The sequence below is a fragment of the Barbus barbus genome (genome assembly GCF_936440315.1).
Source record: "Barbus barbus genome assembly, chromosome: 50".
Lineage (NCBI taxonomy): Eukaryota > Metazoa > Chordata > Actinopteri > Cypriniformes > Cyprinidae > Barbus > Barbus barbus.
In genome coordinates this window covers 9,220,553-9,246,912 of record NC_136728.1, presented here as the reverse complement: position 1 = coordinate 9,246,912, position 26,360 = coordinate 9,220,553, and the positions used below count along the sequence as shown (strand labels likewise).

Genomic DNA, 26,360 nt, shown 5'->3' with positions numbered 1-26,360 from the left:
CATGTTGAAGTCTTTTCAATACTGACCTCAAATAATAAGGTCTGCCGGCAGGAACAATATTGGTTTGGTTGAGCTGTGAGACTTATATGTCACTTCCCACAAATTATTCAGTGAATGGTTTAGTATGGATATGACAACAAAAGCTAGATATACTTTGATCAAATCTGCATATTCATACTTGATATTTAGTGCATACTATGCTTGATAATATGCAGGTAAACAATCTAAAAAAAGACCAATTAGCAGAAGCCTTTGCTGTTTTATTGACACTCTTATTGCTGTTTCCTAAATATTTAATGCTCCTCAGTTTGCAGCATTACATTATGTGGCACTAATTCAGGCAGCTAATTTACTCGTGTATCATTCATGATGCTACAGGCACATATAATGAAAATGAAATTCAGTTTCACTGAAAGGTGTGAAAAAGTAATGCAGTTTATTATTTTAATGTGCAGAAAGAAGCAAGTAATTTACAGGTTAAAGAAAGTACCAATTTATCCATTTTTGTATATAAATTACACTGAAGTTGTTTCTAACTCTAAAAATACATTAGAAGAAGAGTCGTATTGACTATGGAAGCCTGTTTCTGCAACAGAAAAAGTATAAAAAATAAATTAATTTAAAAAAAGCTACGTGCGACTTTTCAATTCTATTTTTCGTTGTGTGTGTGTGTGTGTGAAATCAGAATTTGAAATAAAACTAAAGAAACTCACAATTACGTTTTACATTTTTTATTTTGTGGTGGGGAGAAAAACAAAATTGCCAAATGAAAACTCAGAATTAAGAGAAAACTCACAATTGTGAGATGTAAAATAAATTGGGACATATAAACTTTTGATAAAATTTGCAAGATTTTCTAGAATTGTGAAAAAGTCTGAATTTTGCGAGAAAGTTGCAATTACCTTTTTTCATTTTTTTTTCTGTTGTGGAAACAGGCTTCCATAATTAGCTGTTCATACGCATTTGAAAAGCTCTCAGTTTTGAAGGACGCGGCAGACTATGAAATCTGGCATACTTTACTACTGTACAGTATCACATAACCACTGCGATCCAGGTTCTTTAAAATGCCGAAATAAATGCCGAATCTTTGCAAGACTAAATTTATGGCAGTATATAATGCTTGTCTCCATCATCTGATGAATAACTGACGCTGTGATCATCTAAATCTAAATTAAATTGTGCTTACCACCTGGTCTCTGCACACAGTATCACTATGACGTTAATTGCACGGAATAGCAATGAGTTTTGAATACAGCACAATTTATTATGAGCCTAATAAGATGGAAGTTGCTGGGCTGAAATATCACAGCGTTAAGTGAATTCGCCCCCGAGCGTTCTTCCTGTGCTACCCTTAAATTCATGGGAACTTCATGCAACCAGTGTGAAAACTCTATGGGATAATTTCCTAGATGTTTCGCAACAGTTTGCAAACCCCAAATCTGCTAAGATATTACTTTCAAAGTGGCTTTTTTTCTAGCTTAATCCTCTGTGGAGGTTCATAACTGCTGTTGATTAGCCCAATTACTGTGGTGTAATCAGCAATTTGATGATGTGGATGTTTCCAGTACACTGCAGAATCTTACATAAGTGCAGTTTTGTGCTTGGAGCAGAGGCCTAAAACACCCATAGTCTGCTGTTTAGAAAATCTACAAGCTGAAGATAGAACTGCATAGACCCTACAACAGCAAGTTTCAAGAATAGCACGCAAACATGCATCTAAACATGTTTTTTGCACTCCTCCAGGTGCAAAAGATGGTATCATCCATAGCTGTTTATGTAGCACTTTGAGACAATTGAATTATTCCAGTTCTTAATGACACAGTTTCTTATCAGCTTTATTAATTATTCTTTCAGAATTTTTTTAGGAAGAAATATTTACAAAAATGAGATGCAATTCCATTACCAAATGATAAAATAATTATGATAATGAATACATAAAAAAAGCAAAACTTGTCTTTAAACCGAATTTTTAGAGGAAGTAAAAATACATTTCAGTGACAGAATATCTTAGTTATTGAGTTTTAAGAACCAACTCATATGAGTTGTGAGTTAATAAAACATACTACACAGATAGCACTATATGTTTTTGATGCACTAAAAAGAACCAACTTGTACGAATCATTCTTTTGGGAATCAGACTACTTTGCACTGATTCATCTGTAACGTTACAGTGAATTCTGAGCATTTTAGTAAAGTATGTTTTGCCCTGTACATTCTGTTGCAATGCAACAGTGAATTCTCCATATTTTCGTACACTATGTAGATTCAGTTGAAATGTTATAGTGAATGTAGTAGTTTGTACAATGTTTTGCTCTGTAGACTTGTAGAATGTTTTGCTTTACATGTTACAGTGAATTTTGAGTATTTTCGTACGTTTTGCTTTAGATTCAGTTGCGATGTTACAGTGAATTTTGAGTATTTTGGTACGTTTTGCTTTAGATTCAGTTGCGATGTTACAGTGAATTTTGAGTATTTTGGTACGTTTTGCTTTAGATTCAGTTGCGATGTTACAGTGAATTTTGAGTATTTTCGTACGCTTTGGTTTAGATTCAGTTGCGATGTTACAGTGAATTTTGAGTATTTTGGTACGTTTTGCTTTAGATTCAGTTGCGATGTTACAGTGAATTTTGAGTATTTTCGTACGTTTTGCTTTAGATTCAGTTGCGATGTTACAGTGAATTTTGAGTATTTTCGTACGTTTTGCTTTAGATTCAGTTGCGATGTTACAGTGAATTTTGAGTATTTCCGTACGTTTTGCTTTAGATTCAGTTGCGATGTTACAGTGAATTCTGAGTATTTCCGTACGTTTTGCTTTAGATTCAGATGTGATGTTACTATGAATTCTTAGTATTTTCGTTCAATGCATTGCGCTGTAGATTCAGATGAGACGTTACTGCGTGAATTCTGAGTATTTTAAAACAATAGGTTTTGCACCTGTTTCCAAACAAGATTTTTGGTTACTAAATGTGCCAATTATGTAACATGCTGGTGGCAGCAGAAAAACATGTACAGTCCCAAACATTTCACAACATCAGCATAGTTGGTAAAACATCTAGGCCTATTTAATAAAATGTTTCTTATTTATGTGTTGATTCCTAAACAATCCTAATGCATGGCTACGTTTGAATTGGCCATCAATGGAAAACCAACCTTGACCCCTAACATTACTACCGTATCTTATAAAATAAATCTCATCTGTTGCTGCCATTGCTTGAATACAGTATTACAATTTCCACCATCCAAATACTGCACATTCAAGAAACATGCAGCAATCTCTTTAAGCTTCACGCTCTATGACCTCATTTCCTGTCTTGTGCTAAAACATATGCCCTCAGGTGGACTGACCCCACTCATATCTCTTCATTGAGTCAATACAGGGTGACAGTCACACCAGTGCACTGACCACATTTCATCTAAGTAAAAGAGAGTTGGCGTAGGAGGCTGGCATGAAAACACAGATGTTTTTTTCACAGCCTCGGCTACAGGAAAGAATGAATATCTTCCCTCCTCCGTTTCTCTGACTGTGCTAAGGCTGTGTATTGATTAAGACTGCAATGCGACGCTTCACCTAATCTAATGCCATAATAGGGACCTGGAGGTGGCAATCATGCCCTGAATGCCAAACAAATCAAGTCGATTTACTCACATGCACATCCACATTCAAAGTTAACTTATGGTTCATTCTACAAACTGATCACTTTGCTTTTAAAGCAACATGTATTTACAAGGTATTTTTATTTTTTTATTTTTTTTGGCACATCAAATTTATTTTGTGAAAAGCAATTATTTTATTGCATTATTCATTCAGATCATTCAAGTGTGAAACAATTCTTCAGGGTACTTTATTAGTAAAACCATTATTTCTTAAATTGAAAAACACACATTTGCACACATGCACATCTGCATTCATTCATCATTCATTCTACAAACCGATCACTTTGATTTTAAAATAAGATGTATTTGCAAGTTTTTAATTTTTTCGTGAGACAATTCATAAAGGTAGCCTATTTACTGTCTAAACTTGTACTTTCAGCTAATTTTTTCTGTGATAAAGCAATTATTTTATTGCATTATTTACTTATTCATTCAGATCATTCAAGTATGCAATTCCTTCAGAGCACCTTATTAGTAAAATCATTATTTCCTAAATTGAAAAATACACATTTACACTTCGTTCATGGTTCATTCTACAAACCGATCACTTTGTTTTTCAAACAACATGATTTATTTTTTCCTGAGACACTTCAGTTAATTTATTCTGTGAGAAAGTAGTCTTATTTATTATTTCATTGCATTATTTATTTATTCAGATCATTCTTGTGTGAAGAAATTGCTTTTAGGCATCTTATTAGCAAAGCCATTAATTCTCAAAATCAAAATGACACAAACAAACAAACAAAAATCTAATAACATGAAAAAGAATAAAACATTAAAACTAACAAAATTAGATTTTATCGATGCAATTGCAAAAAAAGACAAGACACTACAAAAGTGGGCAGCGTCTGAGTGATTAAATCACAGAACTGGTAAACAAAGAAAGCAAACAAATGAATCCAAACAGCATCCCACATCTTAAAATCCAATAAATGCATCAAATGTCTTCACTTAAAGCAATTTGTTCTTTTTCTATTAAACACACGCCCCCAACATCACCTCTGTCTGTTCTACTCTGATCTCAGGTGCGTAGTGGTCAGAGCGTTTCAAGTCTTATGTCTGCATTACAAGCTAGATGAATGAGGCAGGCATTACCCCTGCCCCAACGCAGTCTGCAACTGGTGACCAATAAAGTCATTATCTGAACCGGCCTGTGATGTCTCCTTTATTCTTCCCCTTCATGAAATATGCATGAATATATTTCACACTTCTGACTGGATGAGCTGCTAAAATATACATGCGGTCAGTGTGACTGTCTGAATTGTTCTTAACTTTCCATTTACCTGACTAGGATAAAGTGCTTCATCAATGAGCTCAATTGCTGTTTGGTAGGGTTGGGCATCTAAGGTATAATGCCGATCCGATACGCATCTCGATACAAAGTATCCGATCCGATATATTAACGATACATTTGTGACATATTGCGATGCAATACGATACGATTCACACCCATATCACGATACGATGCGATTAATATGCGATAATTCAGCACTAACTAATTAGATCAAGTTTATGTGATGATGTGAAAGAAGATGCGGTGCCATTGAATGAGTTTGATTATTTATTAACCAAGTAAAACCAAGACTTTTTTTTTACAAACTGGTTTTTCTCTCATAGCCTGAGTGTCGGTTTACAGTAGAGGGCCATTTTAGAACATATGGCACATATTGTTTAAGTATTTCAAGATGAACAGAATGTATAAGTGCAATATATACAAAAAAAAATATTTGCACTCTTTCAAAAGAAAGAAGGTTTACTATTGCACAACAAGAATTGTGATTTAACTTTTCAACTATGAAAATAGGTTTTACAAAGATATATTTTGCCACTGAATATTCAAAACTTAACGTCGTGAACTAGCAGTGTTATGCTGCTTTTACTTTGAAACATCAACTGATCAACATGATCAGGGTGAAGCAAGCTACGCTGAGCTGTAACTATGTCTCCAGCTGTGCTGAAAACTCTTTCAGCTGGTACGCTTGTTGCTGGGATGGACAGATATCTCTTTGCTAAAGCTGATAGTAGTGGAAGATCTTTGCTTTGCTCATCGCGCTACCTGACAATTAGGGCGCACCACTAGCTTCATCCGCGCACCTGATACATTGAATTGTAGTGTACACATCCGCAAGTCCGTTGCTAAGGCCTACTTTATGTAAGTCGATTAAATTATACTGCAAAAACAGGTTGACAACACTTGTTCATAAACAAAGAAATACATTCTATATTAAAAAGATAAGCTGCATCTTGGAAAAACCGATGCATCTCGCAAAAACCGATGCATCTCGATTTGTTTCCAAAATTTCATTCATCCTCTGCTGCTCTACCGATGCACTCGCATCGTGCACGCGCATGACCGCGTATCGATACGTATCGGTTGATGACTGAAGCACTGCAGAAGGCCATATATAACTTTGTGGTTGTAAGTCCATTTAAAATGTTAGACAGTTTCTTGCACCAAACAGTCACAATGTAGAGATGCACGACCACATTAGCAAATTGTCTGCAATATTATGGTCAAAGAAGGTCTGTTTTCTATAGTGTATAGTGTATAGTTCTATAGTGTTCTGGCAATACAACTCTTGGAAAGTTTAGCATGGTAATATACATGATAATGCTAATGTGTTTGGTCTTGGCGGAATAGATCTGCTACGCTGCTGCTGCTGCTGTTGTGGCAGAGCAAGTTCCGAGACTTGTTACTGCCAATACATCCGCAACATGCTGCTGTGAGCATTCAAGAAATACTGCAGCAGATCTATACAGGTGGAGCTGGGGGAGGTGGGGAGTTTCTGAACTGTGCAGCAACTGCTACAGCAAGCACTAGCCAAGTATATTTGAATGTTGAGCTGCAAGCTCATTGGCTGCTGATGGAAAAGGGAACCAATCAGCTGCGCCATGCAAGTAATGATGTCATTATATCAGATTGAGTTAGACCTACTGGCCTGCACCATCTAGAGTTTCATGACAGAGCTTTGTGTTTCACACATAAATCACTTTCAAACTAAGTAACTTTCTGTTCAGTACACCAACAAGTGACCAACTTGAAATAAACCTGAAGAGAAATTGCATAGATTGTTATTAAAATCACTCAATCGATTCTGACTGTGAAAATTAATTAAAATGTGACCACAGAATTCCCATTCTGAAAATTAGTGTAGTATCCATGTTTGTTTTTGTTTTTTTGCCATACTGACTACCATTTGTATAACTTCAGTTTTACTACAAATACCATGGTTAAACTATGGTTAGTGTAGAAAAACCATATGGTTACCAAGGTTTAACTATAGTAACCTATTCCAGTTTTATTTGTAGTAAAACCATGGTTAATTTTCATAGGGGTGAAAGAAGCTAGCAAACAGAAGTCACGCTTACCAGAGGATGTTAGCATTTCAACATAAGGCGACATTAGAAAACATTTAGAGGCACTTCACAAATATAGTAAAAACCATTAGCGTTTGTTTATGCTAACTACGCTTGCAGGAGCAAAAGATAATTGGGTTGCACTAAATGAACTTCATCTCACTACATCCTGACAGAATTTCTTTAAAATGTCAAAGAGTAATCTACATGATACATCTACTTTACTTTCTCTTACTAAGCTAATTGCTAGCCTTGAGCTACATTAAATCCAGGGCAGAAACAAACCCAGTGATTTCCCCAATCGCATCCTGTTTTGAGACTTCCAGACACATATCACTTTCAAATGTCCAGTCTCTGCAGATCAATAAGAGGAAGGAGCAGAGGAAAGAGAATAGACGCTACGACAGAATTTCGGGGTAAGTAATCCAATCACATATTTTCTGTGTTATCTGGGACGCTCTAAAATTTCAAAAAAACAGCAAAAGGAATCAAGCATCTACTGCCTCAGCTTAAATTGATCTGTGGACACCTCTGACTGTACAAAGAAACAAATGAAAAAAAAAAATCCACAATCGATATCTGATTTAAATGACTGATGCACAAGATGAAGAACAATGCAGCAGCCAGTCAACAAGCTCAATACAGATAAACTGCTGAAGCCAGACATCTCACTTCTTCTGAAATCGCTGATAATTACACTACAATATAGATAAAAGTTTAAACACAATCTTTCCCTCTCCAACCATTTGCTTATAATCTCTGCTGCAGATGAAAAGGTGAATGCTTTCTACAGATAAACACGACACCCATTATTTGATCCAATTACAAGCCAGTTATATTTAGTATCTGTAACAGACACTCAATTATTAATGAGACATGAAACATAAGATATCCCAGTGGCAGTATTTTTAAGACTCAAAAGTAGAAAATCTTTGCACAGTATAAACACCAGATAGCAGCAAATTAATCAGTTCAGGACAAACCGGAAAAATAGTTCATCCAGCGATTCAACACTATTGAAGATGCTTCTGAAAAGTCTGACAAATTTCTATTCATTTATAATCATTAGCGGTTCCTGTTTAGTGCTCAAGAGACCCAAGTGATTATTGATTAGCCCTCAAAACAGATTCAATTACAGGCTACTATATCTACTAAAAGTCAGCACAGTGCTGCCAAAAAGTGTGTGCAAGTGAATTCCTTCTGAAAGTGCATTTGAATCATGCCAAGAGATAGAAATGACCATCCCTTATTTCTTGTTTATAACAGTGGGTCATGGACAACACGGCATAAACGATGATAAATGCTAATTATAAAATGTAACCAGCCATATAATCATGCATAGTCAAAGTGAGCAATATAATTATGCTTATGAACCATTAACAAAATGAGAGAAGTTTATGAGAGAAGTAAGGATGCACTGATAGGCTACTAAACTTCTGGTCAATACAATAAGTTCATTGTTATTTTCAGTTACCAATAAATGGCAGATATTAAAATTCAATACTATTTTGTCTAAATAAATAAAAAATAAAACACTAAAAAAGCTACAAGTGAATTTAGGCATCATAACATGTACAGTATAAAAATATATATTTTGAGATTTGCTAAAGGTTAGATGTTATTGAATTATTAGTGTCTTTAAAGATTAACTTTAATCTAATATCAATTAAACATTCAATATCCAAAAATAAAATCTGTCTACAATCTAAAGATCAACTAATAGTGTATTTGGCCAATATCAATAACTGAATCAGGAAAACAAGTGAATAATTAATTAACCAGCTGATAGTTCATAAAAACAATAATATAAATGAAAAAGCTCCACTTAGTCTGCAACTGTCATCCATTAGAAAGGACAAGACAGAAATGACAAGTGACAAATTGAATAAAACATAACATTTTTAGGTTGAAATGTTTATTTACTACTTACTAAAAATAATTATTTACTGTGCACCTATATATTGTACATCCCTAAATGTTTCACATGTCTTCTACTGTTGACATCAAAGGTTGCGCATCCAATAAAACATAATTGTATTTTGGTGCAAATTTACATCAAATTAAGCAGAGACTAACATGGACAGATTGTATGACATACTGTACCCTCAACCTTGAAAACCATGACCAAAGCTATGCAAAGGTAAAGAAAATACACCCTAAACTACATTAAATACAGTTTATATCTGGTTCTGTGAGACCTGAAGCAATGCCACCAACCTATAATGGAGCAAATACAGAAATTACCTGAAACAGATGTGCGTTGTTCATCCAATCAAACCTTATATTGAATCAAGCAGAAAGGCCAACTTGAACAGGTTACACGACATGCCCTCAACCTTGAAAACCATGACTAATACAATGCAAAGTTAGATTGTTGGTTCCCAATCATGTTCTTGGACCATGTTCCCCCAGCACTTAATGTTACTGAATGTCTCCTTTGTCTGACACCCATTTCAGGTCCTGGAGTATCTAGTAATGGGCTGATGATGTCATGAATCAGGTGTAGCTGGTTTAAGCAGACATACAAAATTTGGTGGAGGGTGGGGGTTCCAAGAACGTGGTTGGGAACCACTGCCCTACAGCACAGTAAATATAGATTACATCTGGTTCTGTGGGTCCTGAAGTACAGCCAATAGTCTAACACAGACAGAAATTCTGTGATCCAATCAAACTTATTTTGGCGCAAATTCATTTTTCACTTCTTTAAGACAACGCCAAATCAAGCAGAGCCCAACACGGCATGTTGCATGACATGCCCTCAACCTTGAAAACCATGATGAAAGCAATGCAAAGTTCTAGAACAGGGATGGGCAACGTCGGTCCTGGAGGGTCACTGTCCTGCAGAGTTTAGCTCCAGCCCTAATCAAACACACCTGAACCAGCTAATCAAGGTCTTCAAGATCACTAGAAAGCTACAGGCAAGTGTGTTTGATTAGGGTTGGAGCTAAACTCTGCAGGACAGTGGCCCTCCAGGACCAAAGTTACCCATCCCTGTTCTAAAATATATACCCTGGGCAACATTAAACATGGATTACTTCTGGTTCTGAAGCAAAGCCAATGACCTACAGTGTAACATAGACAGAATTTACCTTAAACAGGCGTAGGATGTTGGCCACCATGATGGAAACGGAGCTTGCAGCTGCGCCTATCACACCAATAATCTTGTCCGGCTTGGCAAAGATTGGCTGCTCGCCACTAGCACATCGCACATCAGTAGAATCGCGCTCGATGAGCGCCTGCACGAAAGTAAGCGACTGTTCCAGGGCATAGGTGTCGCGCGAGCAGGTGTCCAAAATACGCGCCCCCAGGGTGACATTGGGCAGCAGGTCGGGGTCTTTGTTGATGAGGTCGATGGCAAAGAGCATGGCCTCTAACCGATGAATACCCTTCTCCTTCTTCAGTTCACCACAAGGGGCGCCACGTTCGCCCCTAGCATGCACCGGGAATAGACCTCCCAGGATAATATCACCGTCCAATCGTATAGAGTGGGCATATTCAGGAGCAGGGGGCGTTAGTGGATCTGCACGCTGGCTGACGGATCCGGCCACCCCCCTCAGCAGAAGAAGACAGCCATACCATTCAAAGGCACTCACCATTGCGGCATAAGGTGGATCCAGACGCACAAGCAGCAGTGGGGATGCAATTACAAAGGTGGGAAGCCAGCAGGGACGGAGCACAATAACCGAACGGGGTCATCAGTGCCCCTCACTGGAGCGTACCGGATAACGGAACCCAACGACAAGGAGACCATTGGATTTGCTTGAAAGTTTTTGGTGGCAAACGAGGAAGGACGCCGCAAGAATGAGATGATGGAATATGAGGCAATCACATAGTTGCTAGCTCCTCAATTACAGAGGTCACAGACCATTAGAACCCTGTGTGAAAGGGAACAGCAGAGGAATATGCCTTCATCAGCAAAGATTGGGCACATTATTTATCAGAACACACATATGCATTGCACAGCAGGGAGGCTCTAAGTGTGAAAAATGGAGAGCGATCAGTGCATTTGTGTATTCGCTAAACACATCTGATCTGACAATCGACTTTTAAAACATGCATGTGTTTATGCATAAATATGCATGCATAATTAGCCTGTCTAACACCTTGGTTTGGAATATCTTTATACAGCAAGTGAGCCAATGTGCTTTGCAAATGCTGCCTGGAATCGAGCCCAGTGAATAAGTGAAGAGTCAAAATCAATGCAGAATAAGTTTATGGTTTCTCCACTGATTCCTTGAAGTCGAATAAAAATTTTAAAAGCACAGTTCATTTACTGACCCTGATGTCATTCCAAATGCATTTATTTCTTGCATAGACCACAAATGGAGATGGCTGGAGACTGTCAGTCTCAGTCAGACTCAGATGTCACATTCAATGCATCTTTTTTCTATACCGTGAATGTGATTGAAAGGGTCTCTTTTTGTGCTCCACAGAAGAAAAAAAAAAGTCATACAGGTTTGAAATATCATTTAGGCGAGTAAATGATGACAGAATGTCCATTTTCTGCAAACTGGCCCTTTAAGTAGTGTACCTTTACAGTGTAAAGTATGGGCAATGCATTCAACTCCATCAAATCTCATTTTAATTATTGCTGTAATAATAAATAACACTGTTGCATAAAAACTCATTAAATGTCATCATAGCAGAAATTGTGTTCAGGAATGAAGAAATAGCTTTGCACATACTGTTGTTGGCAAATCAATAACTAAACAATAAAATAAAACAAAACTTTTAAACATTTAACTAGCAAAAAAACATCTTCCCGTGTCTAATAATTGTTATTGATTAAATGCATTCAGCATCACCACGAAACATTTCAGCAGACCTAAGTTGCACCCAAAATAGACAATTAAACAAATAGAGAACACCATATTATAGACAAGCACAACTCACTCTATTGCTTTTTCGAATATAACGAGATAACATTTTGCATGCATTCATACCTGCAGGTGCCTGATCTGTGCTCGTGCGCTGATCGCTGCTGCCGCTTTGATGCTGCTGGGAGGGACAGCGCGCGCGAGGCGATCGCATCATTTCTCGCGCAAATACTCCCACTCTGTTATGATTGGTCTGACAATTTGAACGCTTTCTTCGCCCCGAGCCGCATCGACACAAACTGGAACCAATCAACTGCGAACGACGCATGGGAAGTATTAAAAGAAAAAGAAAAGAGTTTATTATTTAGAAGCTCCTTAAAGACTATGACATTGAAGTAACGATCATTTGTTCTTTATAATGAGTCGAAAAGGTGTGTGCAAAGCTATATGACAGTGTCGTTGGAAGAAATATTTGTTAAGTTTCAGACTGATTAATGCAAAACTATCTGTTCATTGTGGCTTGACAGCTTGAAGAGCTCAAACTGTTCGACAGTCACTGCTGGGAATTATCCCATTGCGCCATCTAGTGCGGACACTAAGGATAAATGATCAAATAAAATATAGGACATAAAATATAAAACAACTAATATTACATGAAAAACTTGATATCGTACTAAAATTGAAGTACTAAAACTATAAATGAAATAAAAATTAATTCAAGCAAAACAAAAATATAACTAAATAATAAAAACGACACATAGGCTAACACTATTACTAAACAAATATTAAATAAATATACAAATATAAGCTATATAATCCAAAATAGCCGCTTGTAACAAAATAAGAAAATTATTTGAAACTCACTCTATGTTCACTTAATTGTGGGGGGGAAAGGGAATTTAATATGATTTCAGTCTTTAAGAAATTGTTTGCTATTTTGTATACGATAGACTGGTAATGCAAGGTTAAGCCTACAGGCAACATTTCACAGTGACATGTCTAAAAGTGTGACCTCGGCCATGAAAATGCACTGCATGGTAAAAATGACTCGCATCTAAACAGAAAGTGGGTTTTGACAGCAATAAAGGGCAATAATTCCTCTCCAGTGGTGTATAGCTTGTAGGCCTATTCAAAGTTCAGTCTATATTTATGTATTTTATATATAGACACATTTATTTTTTGTTTTGTTTTCATAGTCTCAGGGTGTATTTACACTTGGCCATATTGTGCATCTTCAAAACAAATATAATTCTGATGTCCACGCCCATTTGCCAATAAAACTACATAAAGAGTTTGCTTCGATTATACCAGCTGTAGAAATATTCTGTTGAACGCTCTACTCGTCTCTTATCAATTGAGTATTTGATTTTCATCCAAGTTTCTTATTTTATGGGTCTCACACGAGCTGAGGTGATTACTCCTGTAATACTTACTTTTAATGAGTATTTGAGGGTAAGGTGACCAGCTGTCAAATTTGCAAGTCACTCATTAAAGTTTTATATCATTTCTAGTCCAATATAATTTCTGTATGTCAGGTTCACTAGTTAATGATTTGTAATAAAACTTTAAGGGAATGTGAATGAATTTCTATATGTGTTTGAGAGAGGGACGGACGGACGGACAGACAGATAGAATGCAAGTTGACAAAGGATGTGTTTATTATCTTTATTTGAACAAAAAAAATCCTACTGCAAGCAAGGATATACCAGGATTTTGCAAATAAAATGGAGTGCACACCTTCAGAATGGATCTAGGTTTTGGCGTTTAGATAAAGCCCTATTGTACACATAAACAAAGGGTTCAATCAAGGCATTCTGCATGCACCCCAACTAAAAGAAAATGTACTTGCAATTCACTTGCTCAAAAGCTTTGTTATAACTATTTATACTTGAAAGCAACAATAAGAGCCATCTACTAAAACTTGAAAATTATTTTCTCATTAGCTTTAGTTATTAGTAGGCTACCAAACTAAAATACAGTAGTATTCTATTTTATTTTAGTCACAGTTGCAACCTATCGTTAAAGACAAACGCAAAGTTTAAGCCGTTTAAAAAAGAAAAAAATCTGGGCTCTCAATTAAGACATCCTGAGCAGCTTAATATATAGGCTTGGACTTAAAGGGTAGAATAAAGTACATTTCTAGCATTTCTAACAAATTAGCAGCATTTCAATCCATAGTTGATTAAAGAGGTGATCACATGGCAGGAAAATATGAAGCAGAGTTACATTAATTGATCTACTTATGAATATTTAACATTAGTTAGACATGCTATACATATACAGAGCGACCTCCTATGTCTGTCCATTTATGAAACATTCTTTGTCTGTTTTTAAACTCGGAGAGAATACAAAAAATAGTGGTATAATCCATTTACAAATTAATCCAAATTCATTTTGAGAGTTGTTTTACTTTGTCAATCAGTCAAAATCAATTGAAGATCAAGCTCCTTTTGGAGGTGGATACCAATTCTTTTACATCAGCGCCCTCCAGTGTAAAACCCTGGAACAACATTTTTGGTGCACTTCTGTTTTTTTGACTCATTCAACCCCTTTATGCAAAGGTTATCCTCTGTTTTCTACCCACAAGTCTATCGCTTCCTCTTCTTTCGCATGGCGATAAACCCATCCATGCAATCCAGTGCAAATGTGCTACGCATTCAGAGTAAAAACAGTCTAGATGGAGAGAAAGAAAGAAAAAGTGAGAGCGAATCAAACATCATTCATCATTAAATATATAACAACATACTGTAGTCAATAACAGGAATGATTTAAAGGAAAAAGTGGGTGCACTTTCTATAAGTTTGAAGATATTAATAGGATAGTTCACAAATTAATTAATGTTCTCAAAACCTGTACGACTTAAATTTCCTTCAGCATTCTTCAAAAAAATTCCTTTATTAAGATTACAGGTTTGGAATTACAAGAGTGAGCAAATACAGCAATTTCTTACTTGTAGGTGAACTGTCACTTTAAGGAAATGGGCATTTAGAAAAAATCTCAATCATCATTATTCAGTGGGCAAAACCACTGGAGGTGGCCAAAAGTTTAAAAGGTCAGGCCAAAATGTGTAAAAGTTCACCGCATCTACATATCTATTACAGAAAGCAGACGATGGGGAATCCCTCTCAGATACTATCTGTACCCATGAATTTAAATTAGAGAGTAATTCCTATTACAGTGACCTTAGAGACTTTGTCTGAGCATGCAATGAGAAAAATAAGCACTGCAGCAACACTAGCTTGGATAACAAAAGAATAACTGAAACCAAATGTGCCCAATTTGGATCCCTAGAAACCACTTAAAAGTTTAAGAAATGAAACACTAAATCTCTACATTTTCTGAAGAAAATGTCAGTACTGCTTGCCCATGCAAAAACTTAGAGAAACAAAATCTTGTGAAATGGCCGAATGTTTGATTCTGTAGAGCATCTCATCCATTATAGTCTGTAGGAATGCTGCAAGCATCTTAAGGCATGAAAGCTCACATCATTATACAGTGTTATTTACAGGCTGTGGTGCTCTGTAACTTGCTACCAACAGCATTTTGAATGAGATTTTTACATTTTCGGGAGATATTGTGAGTGGTGCTTCCCAGTACAAAACTCGCCGCAAAGCAGAGATGTCCAATCCTGCTCCTGGAGGACCACTATCCTGTAGAGTTTAGCTCCAATCCTAATTAAACTCACCAGAACCAGCTGATCAAGGCCTTCAGGGTTACGAAAAACTTCTAAGCAAGTGTGTTGGGGCAGGCTGGAACTAAACTCTGCAGGACACTGGCCCTCCAGGAGCAGGATTGGACACCCCTAAGCTAAGGTGTCCTGGGTGGTTACCAGGTTGTTGTTTTGTAGTTGGTAGGGTGATCTGGGTGCCTCAGTAAGAGGATTTGCTAGGTGGTTACCTACTGGTCCAAGTCAAAAGACACCTATTGAGTCGTACGCTACAACGCATGTTACAATAGAAGAATAAAACGTCATCAGCATGCGCTAGTGGTAAACAAAAACAGCATGATGAATCACACTGTGGCAGTTGGAGTTTTTATGTGTGCTGAAAATAAGTGGATGCGGCAAAAGAGGAAGGGATAAGAGCTTGAATAAGCAGTTTTAAGTTTTAGTGCCATGCAAGACCGTGACAATGGCCGTGTTTGAACCTCTCTGTACGACACATTAGTCCAATTAGGAGCCACAAACAGAAATCACTACGATTGTTTCACGATGCCAGTCTTTCATCTGGGTTAGTCGAAAATTGTGCAGTGTGTCTCGGGCTTAAGTCTAAAGGAATTTTTCTCGCCTTTTCTATAAGTCTAATTACTTAAAGTAATAACACATTTTACCTCAAAACGACACATAATGTGGGGTACCATTAATGTCCGTAATGCAAACACAGCGGGACAAGTTACAACCAAAAGTTTAAGGAGCTGTTCAGATGTCCCAACTAAAAATGCCTGGAAAACGCTAGGCGCACCGCTTTCTCCTCCTTTCCAAAGCACTCGAGAGCTTGAGATTTAATGGCATTTGCCGTTGCTAAGCAACCATGACCTGTGACCTCCATGACGACGCTGAAGTTTCGGCAAAGTATAAATGGATTTCCAGCACTGAAAATCGCTTGCAGTAGCTCTGCAACTAAATTTATTTAATAATGGGTATCTCTGTACAGCTATGATCAGCTGTGCCCCTCATCTTGGCTGAGCTTTCAATGTTGTTACGGAAAGGGTGAAGTTGATTGGTTAGTTCTTGTCACGTGACCTATGGAGCGCTTATGGCATTCTGAAAAGTTGAGATGTTTTCATTTTGCTGCGTTGCATCGCAGCCGCGTCACTCTCTATTTACGCGCGCTTGCCGCTCATCTACATTTGAAATAACAAACTTGAGCGCACAAAAGACGTGATTTGAGAACAGCCCCTAACACTTAAGGGTTACGGCAGGGGATTCCAACCCTGCTCCAGGAGAGCTATCGTCCTGTAGATTTCTGCTCCAACCCCAATCAAACACACCTGAACCAGCTAATCAAGGTGCTCAGGGTTACTTGATAATTACAGGCAGGTGTGTTAGAGCAGGGCTGGAACCAAAGTCTGCAGGGCGGTAGCTCTTCAGGAGCAGGGTTTGGAGATCCCTGGATTAGGGGCTTTAAGACTCACCTTAGCAAGCCACACTAATTATCTTCAGATGCTTTTTGAATGGCAGCAACCTACCAAATGAGGGCCTTTGATCGAGTGCTTCTTCCTTGTAATTTGTCCCCACTTGCGATGGCAGTCCTGTGTCTCCGCCTGTGCGTCTCCAGGTAGACCTTTTTGGCAAATGCCCGGCCACACATATCGCAGGCGTGAAGGGAAAAGTTTTTCGTTACCCTAACCTCTGTGCAGGTCTCCTGGCTTCTGGTGATGGGTGACCCCTTGATAACATTATGACTGCGAGTGACATGTGGGTTCTTGGACACTTGAAGGTTCTTGTCTTGTCTATTTGGTGTAAGCGGAGACTCGAGTTTGCCTGTGTTGAGTGATGTTAGAGCGGAATGCTTTCGAGTGTTTGGAGATGTTTGGGATTCTTGTTTCTTCGCTTTGGAAGATACAAGAAGATCTTGTTGACAACTTTTAGGAGAAGCTGGTGGGTCTTGTGTTTTATACTTCCCGCTACCCTCTTCTTTTGAAATTGTTTTCTTGGTTGTGGTGCTCAAGACTGCATCAGCTGGTTTCTTCACTGCCTGGTTCTCCAAGGCAGGCATAACCTTAGCCAGATAGCGTGATGACTTTTTGTGCACCACTGTGATATGGCGGATGACATCGCGCTTTCGTCGTGACTCGTATCTGCAGATGGGGCATCGGTAAAACTTGATGTAGATGCTGTCGTTTCCATCGGTGTGCAGCTCGGCAATGTGCTTGCCCAGGTTCTGACTGGTACTGAACTGACGTTTACACAACCAGCAGTAGATTCTCTTAAAGTCAAAACTCACACTGTGGTTTCCATCATCTTCTGAAGCTTTCGAGAGAGACTCTTTCTTTGGGTAACCCTTATCTCTTCTTTCATGCTTTGATTTGGCCATCTGAGAGCTGTTTTCTAGAATGGGCATCTTATGAACGATTCGCATGTGCCGCCTAAGCATTATTTGGGAGCTGTACTTGCGTTTGCACAGCTTGCAGCGACAATTTGTCAGGTTGTACTGTGTCTTATCTTGCTTCAGAGGAGAGCTTGGAGCTTTCGCTGGAGAAGGAGGACGAGTGTCAAGTAAAAGAGGCTGGCCTGGTCTTGTGGCAATGTCCGGCGTGATCAAATCCCGCTTCAAACCACGATGGACCTCGTCAAAGTGGCGACGAACGTTGGCCTTGGTGGCAAAGGACTTTTTGCACACTGGGCAACTCTTCCCAGGAGAAGATGGTGGTTCAACAGTATGCTTGTCCTTCACCATAGACAGCAGGCTGGTAGGCACTATGCGCGTCTCTGTAAATTTGCGTAACTCCTCCATCCTCTGCCAATGCATCTTCCGGCAGTGGCGTCGTACGCTGCGTCTGGAGCTGAAGTCTTTTCCACAGAGGCAGCAAGAGATCCTCATCTCCTTAACCTCAGAGGCAGCACTCTCCTCTTCTTCTTCCTCCCCTTCTACCGGCTCAATCTTTATTTGCTCTTCGCAGCTTTGACCTTCTTTAACAGAAGGTTCTTCAGGTTCAGTTTCCATCTCGTCTTCAAAATCTGACTGTTGGACCTTTTTGGGTGCCAAAATAGATTTGCGGCGATTTTTCTTCTCAGGTACCAGGATCACAGTCTGGGGTGTAGGGGCTGGGTTTTCTGGGATGTCGGGAATTTCCACTTGTGTCACTTGCTGGAACACGGCATTAGGGTTCGTCTCAATGGCCTCTAGCTGAATTACATGTTTTTCTTGGTCTTTCTGTGGATAGATGGCTTGAAGAAGTTCTTTGATAGCTTGGCTCTGCCCACCTTGGGAAGGCTCTGTAGAAAGTAATAGCATCACAAAATAATAATCTTATTAATAGCACTACTATTCATGGGGCCAACTGTGTACAAATTTAAACTATATTTGCACTACAGAAAATGAATGCTCATCCAATGCAAAGCTACAGTGTACTGGGTGGTTTCAAGGGTATTGCTAGGTAGTTGCTTGAGTTTTTTACATTTTTTCTGTGGAACACAAAAAGGTAAAAAAAATTTTTCATTTTTCAATACAATGAAAGTCAATAGGGTCCAATGTGTTTTTGACCACAAATGTGACACTGGACCACAAAACCAGTCATAAGTTTCAGTTTTTCAATCAGTTTTTCGAATTTTTTTAATACAAAGGTGATGAAAGATTTATACATCCTGAATAAGTAAGCTGAATAAATCATACATCCTGATTTATACGCTGAATAAATAAGCTTTCAATTGATGTATGGTTTGTTAGGATATAGGACAATATTTGGCTGAGATACAACTATTTGAAAATCTGAGGGTGCAAAAAAAAAAAAAAAAAATATTGAGAAAAATTGCCTTTAATGTTGATCAAATGAAGTTCTTAGCCATGCATATTACTAATCAAAAATTAAGTTATATATTTACAGTAGTAAATTTACAAAATATCTTCATGGAACATGGTCTTTACTTAATGTCCTAACGATTTTTGGCATAAAAGAAAAATCAATCATTTTGACCCATACAATGTATTTTTGGCTACTGCTACAAATATACCCCGGCGACTTAAGACTGGTTTTGTGGTCCAGGGTCACAAATGTCTTTGAACAACTGATACATTCTTCAAAATATCTTTATTTTGTGTTCTGCATGAAAAATGAAACACTTTCAAGCTTCAAACAACATCAAGGTAAGCAAAGACAGAATTTTTATTTATATGCCTAGGTTTTGTTGTTCACTGGGAAAAAGTCTGCTCACTTCATAAGTCTGATAACTTCATAAGTCAGAACTCTTAAATTGATGCACAAACCATCTGACTGAGGTTGTCGGGAAAAGCAGTAGAGCTCCTTGTGAGTGACCAGATTTGGTAGACCACGGAACAGACTTCGACAGATTTTGCACTCAAATATGGTGTCAACCTCCTTCAGCAGCATGTGTTTCAGTTGAGCTGTACCTGCAATAACAGCACATATTGAAAGCAAACAGTTATTATTAAGCGACAACAAACATATTACGTAAGAAAAATATACTGGGGGGAATCTCATTGGTCCAAAATCTTACTCATCATAGTTTTCGACTTTTCAGTAAGAACAGAAAATGCCTTGACACTGGCAAAATGCCATACCCAGTGAATAAAAGAAGTCTACTGAATGATCAAAGTTCTTAGATTGAAGTACCTGAGCGAAAACACTCAATGATTTGATGAATTCCCGACTTGGAGGTCTGGAGCTGCTTCTGAAGCAGGGGTGGATCACCAGGCTCAATCGAATGGGCTAAAACAGAAAACAATACTTTAGATTATTCTTTATGTAAAACAGGTTTTCACATCAATCTTCTGTTGAAGTTCCACCATTCAGGTATGAGGACAGCAAATGGTTTCAATCTGTTGTTTCCACCTTATTCCTAAATGCAGAAGCAAGCCTATGGGTGAACCTTCTGGTTCATTAGCCGCTATAAAATAACGAGAGGAATAACACAGTAAACGGTAAAACTGTTTGCACTACAAACCACTGTGTTCATAGTTAAGATAATACACTAAAATAATATGGTAAGACACAACACTTTGCAGTATCAAGCAGCAAAATGAGCGGTTTTGTACAGCCTGAACCAGATGAGAATGGAAGCAAGACCCATAAAATTTACAAATGGCCACACCCATTGAATAAGGTGGATAAGATAAGGGGTAAAAGTTAGGAGAGTAACGCCAACAAAAAAGGGGGTGACTGCACATCCTGAACTTCACTTCCTCCATCACAATGGACACACCACATGTCCTTTTGGTTTCACACCCAAAAACTTCATTATTCCAACCGGGGTGCTATTCTACCTTTCATTTACATTTTGATTTGAATTAAAGCCACATGTAACTCTACTCTTTTCTCACCTAAACATGATGCCAACTTTAGTGCAAGATGGATTACACATATACAGACCCTGGATAATAACTATAGGAATAAACTCAATGCTTGAATAATTGCATTTTGAATGTGAATGCAAATGTACAAGAAAATGTAGAATTATTATGTAAAGGCAGTAAAATCTTGAGAAAATCTTTCAAGAAAAAAAACACTTAAAACCGAAAATCTTAAACTCAAGTTTTTATTACCTTTTGCTAAAATAATTGTAATTCCAATGAATGAATGAATGAGTAAATAATGCATTCATCACTAAAACATAACAGCAATGAATCTGTGAATGGCATTCTTGTCTTAAGGCTTTCAAATAACCAGCATAATGTAAATCTTTCAAAAAATCATCTTTGTCTAGATGAAACTACTCAGTGTTTAGTTATCAGAGACATGTCCAACAAAGACTGGAGGGAAGTGAGGCCAGAACCAAGGCCAGCAAAAATAAAATAGTACATCTATTTCCCCATGGACACAAGCATCTTTTGGTTTGCAACACTCCATCATTCTTTTGGACACCTGCAAGACTGTCATTGTTCCTTAAGGCAACTCTATAGTACAATGATAGTAGTGATCTCAACTTTCTGTTATTTCTTTCCATGGATATCTACCAACTGAGAGTCACCTGGTAAAACCCTTTAATCTAAGGGGACTTCTGAGGATGTGTAAGTTACACCTTCTCATCTGACACCAGGTGTCTGAAAGATATGGAGCATTTTACCTTAACCATGACAATAGATGAGAATATTACATAGTAAATTAAAATTAAACAGGCTATTTAATACCATCTGTGTCCACAGTTCTCCAACTTCTATTTTTTCCCCAATTTGAATGAACTTTACATTTTTACTTTTCACATTAGTGGTGAAATTTGAATGTAATACATTAGTTTTGTCAAAGTGGAAACTAGAAAAGTTAGTAAATGCAAGTTTGAATTAAAGAAAATGTTAAACTTACAGGCAGCATTTGCTTCTAGAATATTTTACATTTTTTAAACATCATTCATTCATTACACCTCAAATCAACAACTCTATTTATGCAGCATGAATAACGAATAGAGGTAATTGTGTATTAAACATTTTTTACAAGCTAAAACAATACAATGCTGCCCAAACAAATCTTTCTGCATTAAAATCCCATCCTGATTCTTTTCAACAAGAAAGATTCTCTTGCATTCAACTTTTATCTGGTCTGCATCTCGCTATCAGCCAGTATATGTGATCCTCTCTGCTTCAGTACAGCTTGTCTTTATTTATGGCCATAAATTACTATAAGGACAAACAACTCCAGGTCACTGAAATTAGCAGTACTGTAGAACACAAATAACAACCCGCTGAGCTAGAAATCTTATTCCAGCATTGATAATTTTAGAAATATGTGGTAAACACATTGGAATGTGATTGTCCAACATTAACAACCAAGTCGCCACAAGACAATGCATTTAAATCGAACTACATTGATAGATCTCTGCAATAAATGTGTAGAGAAGACATAAATCTTAATTTCACAATGCATGTGGGTTGGCAACTACTTCTGATTATGCACAACACAGCATCGGATTATCAATAAAATACATACAAGCATGAAAGTCCAACCTTCTCAACTTGTTTTACTTCTGTAATAGGATGTATTTCTGAGTGCAACAGGATACTCAACAAGAAAATATGTAGGCAGGAGTTCATTTTATCCATTTAGAATTGATTGGATATTGAAAAGTGGGCGTTGCATAGCAAAAATCAGCCAAAAAATAGAGCAATTCATATCGTCAGTTTTTATTTGTTCTGCTTTGAATTAACTTGCTCTGACAAATCATGCACAATAAGACTAGGAATGTGTATTTAAAGAGGAAACGGGGTCAGTTTTGATTTCATGTTGACTTTAAGGTGCTGAGTTCCTACCTGGATTTTTGCCACAAGGCTCTTGAGGGGTTTCTGTTGTTTGGCAACAGCAGGCCTGAAGTGTCTCAGTCTGGCAGCATTTGTCACTAGTCCGGCTTCCCTGATCTTCGCTGTTAGTAGCCTCCATCTCAGAGGCCTCTTTTATGAACTTAAAAGAAAAATCACAAAGTTAATCAGCGGAGTTGTTTCTTCTCAAAGCTTTTGATGGGGGAATGATTTTTATTCCCGCATGCCTCCCGAAATGGCAACAAATTCTCCATCAGCACAAGCAGAAATTAAAAAAATTGTACACAGAACTAGAAATATTTGCTTGTAACAAGTCGTCGATGTTTGTTTATGCAGGTATCGACAAAGACAAACAGACATTACTGTCGCTGTGATGACTGTGTGATGATGAAGACCTTTCACTGCACATTTACCAAAGAAATAAATGTCAAGATGAGGCATAATGGCTATGTGCTAAAAAGGACAAAACAATATGAATTATGGAAATGTCTGTCATGCATCAAACAAGCATCATAATTGCCCAGATGTAATGGAAAGGAGAATGCCTGACAACAGGACAAACTGAAATGAAACTGCATCAGACGTTTTAAATATTAAAGGGATAGTTCACCCAAAAATGAAAGTTTGTGTCGTTGCAAAACCGTAAGAATAATTTGAGCAGAAATCTCTCAGATTTCATCAAAAATATCTTAATTTGTGTTCCAAAGATGAATCAAGGTATTATAATGGAATTAATAACAGAATTTTCCTATTTGGGTGAACTATCCCTTTAATATATTGGACCTTTTTCAAAATCATGTTGACATGAACTCTTAATGTTATTCAAATTAGTCTATAAATTAACTATAAAATATAGATTACTGCCACTTTTACAAAACTCTTTGGATTCCAACAAGCAAAACAGACAACTGGACACATATCTGAGAGGAAATAAACACATAATCTACATTTACTTACAAAAAAGTACAATGGTACAAAAGTACAATGGTCACTATAGCTTACTAAAGTTATTATGCCACTACAGTAAAACTGTGGTAAATTGGTTAAAAAGCCACTAAAATTGTGCCTCAAAAAACGTAAGAATGCATAAAAAATACAACAACAAACAGCTACAACATAGGTATTATTCAACAGATTATGTATACATTTCATTTCTTTTAAATTTTTCATTTTTTTAGTTTTTGCATAAATTTAAATAGTATTGTGGTGTGACTAAGGCTTGACTTTGTCTCTTTATAGTCGTAACTGTGGTATTTGGGTGGTAGTTAACTGTAGGTACCATGGTAAAAGGTGTTAATTGATGTGCTTCGGCGTGTCGCGTTGTTTTAACGTAACCTGATTACTCATAAAAGCGCAAATGAAATATAACATGCTGTGTTGTGATTGTGAAGGACATAACCTGACTGTCCTGCCCAAACAATCGCGAGGCAGGAAGTCGCAAGCGGTGCAAGAAAGAGCACGTGCCCGTGGCCAACCGTACGAATGAACATTAATTATGCTTCACAAAACCACCTTCATGCTTTTATATGGCGCGATTCAGCTGATGGCATGCAAATATGTTCGATACGAGTCGTATTGTGTTTGACAAATCAATAAGTCGCGTGAACATCTGACTATCCGCGTGGAACAAGTAACTTACTTTCTTTGCAAACTTCATAACAATTGAAGAAATACCAATAACACAAAAGCGTGATATCTGTGTGCGAGTACAAGCATTACAACCGAGCACGTCTTGAAATGACCATCACCACCCAAAAGCATCAGAGACACTTGGCCACGTGACCGGAAAAATAATAATTTAAAATAATAGCCACGCGATCTGTGCCAATCCCTCCTGAAGCTTTGGGATTAAACGCGTTACAGCCATTCAAATCTTTATTAAATTATGTTTTCAATAATCATACACTAAAAATCTAGATCTCACGGTTGTTTAGAAATGCGTGCTCACGCGAGCACATATACCAGACAAAAACATCATCTTTTTATAACACGCTTTTACAAATAGACCAATTAACATACAGTTAGAGGATAAATTCACACTTTTAAAGTACAAAAACGCACCTAACTTGTTTAAAAACACACTCACGTTCGCGAGCCCCCATCAAAACACATTGGGACCACAAGGGGCCAAATGTGAGAGAACAACCTAAAAAGTTCATACCCAAATCCAGCACTGACAGTCTCCAAATTAAAGCGACTGGGACGTCTGGATGACACGAATAGACATTTTAACAGCAGTTCACACGTTTGACTGACTTACGATGGGAGATTGTGGATGCATGTGTGCGGGAACGCGCGAACCCACTGGCAGCACGAGCATCACCAAGTCCACAGTTGCTAAAAAGAGGCATTTGACCACGAAAGACAGACTCTATCCTAGCCTATCCCTCGGATAACACCGATAACTGTGTGTTTGCGTTATCCGTGGCTATTACTGTGGTTCTAAACCCTGTTGGAAAAGCAGTGGTTTGCGTTCCCCCCTATGCGCAATTTAGACACGTCGTGGCGCATACACAGTTCATTTAGCCAAACTGTTTTAAAATGTAAGCGCAAGTTACATCGCCGGGTTTTTTCGGATATTCAGGCTATTTAGCGTTTTCGTGAAGCAATTTGCATCGCTCCATTATTCTGTAAATCTCTTTTACACGGTTACATTGTCAGGCCAAATCTCCTCTATTGCGGACCACAATGGGCCAGATTAACTTGATGGAGAAGGAGAGCCCATGTGCAGATTGGAGCTTTAAAGCGGCATAAGAGGGACTGATGCTTACCAGGGAGCGAGTGCGGCGTAAAGGCGGGCTGAGGCGAGAGCCTGATACAAAAGACGACGTTGCCACTAACTTGCAGTGCTTTCCGAGCCCAAACCCAGCAAAATATGAAATCGCGTCCTCACTGAGTCACAAACCGAGCACGCTCGAGAGGATTTGAGCGATTATAGGGCACGTCTGAATGATAAAGTGCTGCGCTGTGCCATCTTCCCGAAGCCGCTTTGGCGCACAGGTCTGGTGACCCTTCCGCCTTTACGCGTTCTCTCCTCTTCGGTGTTTTGTTATGAAGAGCCATATTCAATCCCAAGTAGGCCCGTGGACTCGCTCTATATCCGCGGACGGTCGTGGCGAGTCCGAGTCAACTCTCGCTCCGATTAAAGCGCTCGGAACAAGTGCGTTTTCCCCGGGTGCACAGCCAGAACGAACGGTGACGCCATTTTCTGTTGAGAACAACCACGCTCGCGCAGGATAGGAAACGACACTGGTCCGCTGCACGATTCCGGGCCCGAGTGGGCAACTCCCGCGGTCGAAATCAGCCGAGATGTGTTCGCGGAGTTCTTACCTTTTAGAAAAACGACGCTGACTTTCGAGTTGAGACAGTCGGACGCGGTCCGGAGGTGGTTTCTCGCGCTGACGCTGCCCTCTCGGAAGCTGCCTTTGTGCACCGCGAGGACCTCTCGGCGGAGAAGCGGCTGTTGCGCAAAGGTGCAATGGATGTTCAAGACCACCGAAATGTGGCACCCAATGTTGACGCCGGGTTGGTGCTTCACATCTGACCCCCCGCAACCCGTGCCACTAAGTGAGGAAATTAACTAGCCGTTTTAATTTCGCACGCCCAA

General features: G+C 38.3%; 2 protein-coding genes across 6 annotated transcripts in view; both read right to left on the bottom strand.

Annotated features, from left to right (window-relative positions):
- The window catches only part of grm8b (glutamate receptor, metabotropic 8b), a 151,388-nt gene extending 139,354 nt beyond the window's left edge, over window positions 1–12,034 (bottom strand). Inside the window, exons 1-2 of the mRNA XM_079414706.1 lie at window positions 11,955–12,034; window positions 10,101–10,886 (exon numbers count right to left, since the gene is read on the bottom strand). Coding sequence (XP_079270832.1) covers window positions 10,101–10,607 — 507 coding nt within the window. The 5' untranslated portion in view covers window positions 10,608–10,886; window positions 11,955–12,034. The remainder of the gene's footprint in view (window positions 1–10,100; window positions 10,887–11,954) is intronic.
- Window positions 12,035–13,463: 1,429 nt separating this feature from the next.
- On the bottom strand, window positions 13,464–26,318 carry znf800a (zinc finger protein 800a). Of its 5 annotated transcripts, none has more exons than XM_079413934.1 (6): window positions 26,084–26,318; window positions 22,748–22,895; window positions 20,121–20,216; window positions 19,754–19,897; window positions 17,016–18,765; window positions 13,464–14,501 (listed from the first exon to the last, which is right to left on the bottom strand). In XM_079413934.1, coding segments are annotated over exons 2-6 (2,118 nt in total). In that variant the 5' UTR covers window positions 22,875–22,895; window positions 26,084–26,318; the 3' UTR covers window positions 13,464–14,500. The 5 variants fall into 5 exon arrangements, 4 of the variants coding, with proteins under 4 accessions (XP_079270060.1, XP_079270061.1, XP_079270058.1 ...); XM_079413935.1 differs by lacking the exon at window positions 26,084–26,318 and adding an exon at window positions 25,525–26,055; XM_079413932.1 differs by lacking the exon at window positions 26,084–26,318 and adding an exon at window positions 24,393–24,515.
- Window positions 26,319–26,360: the final 42 nt, after the last annotated feature.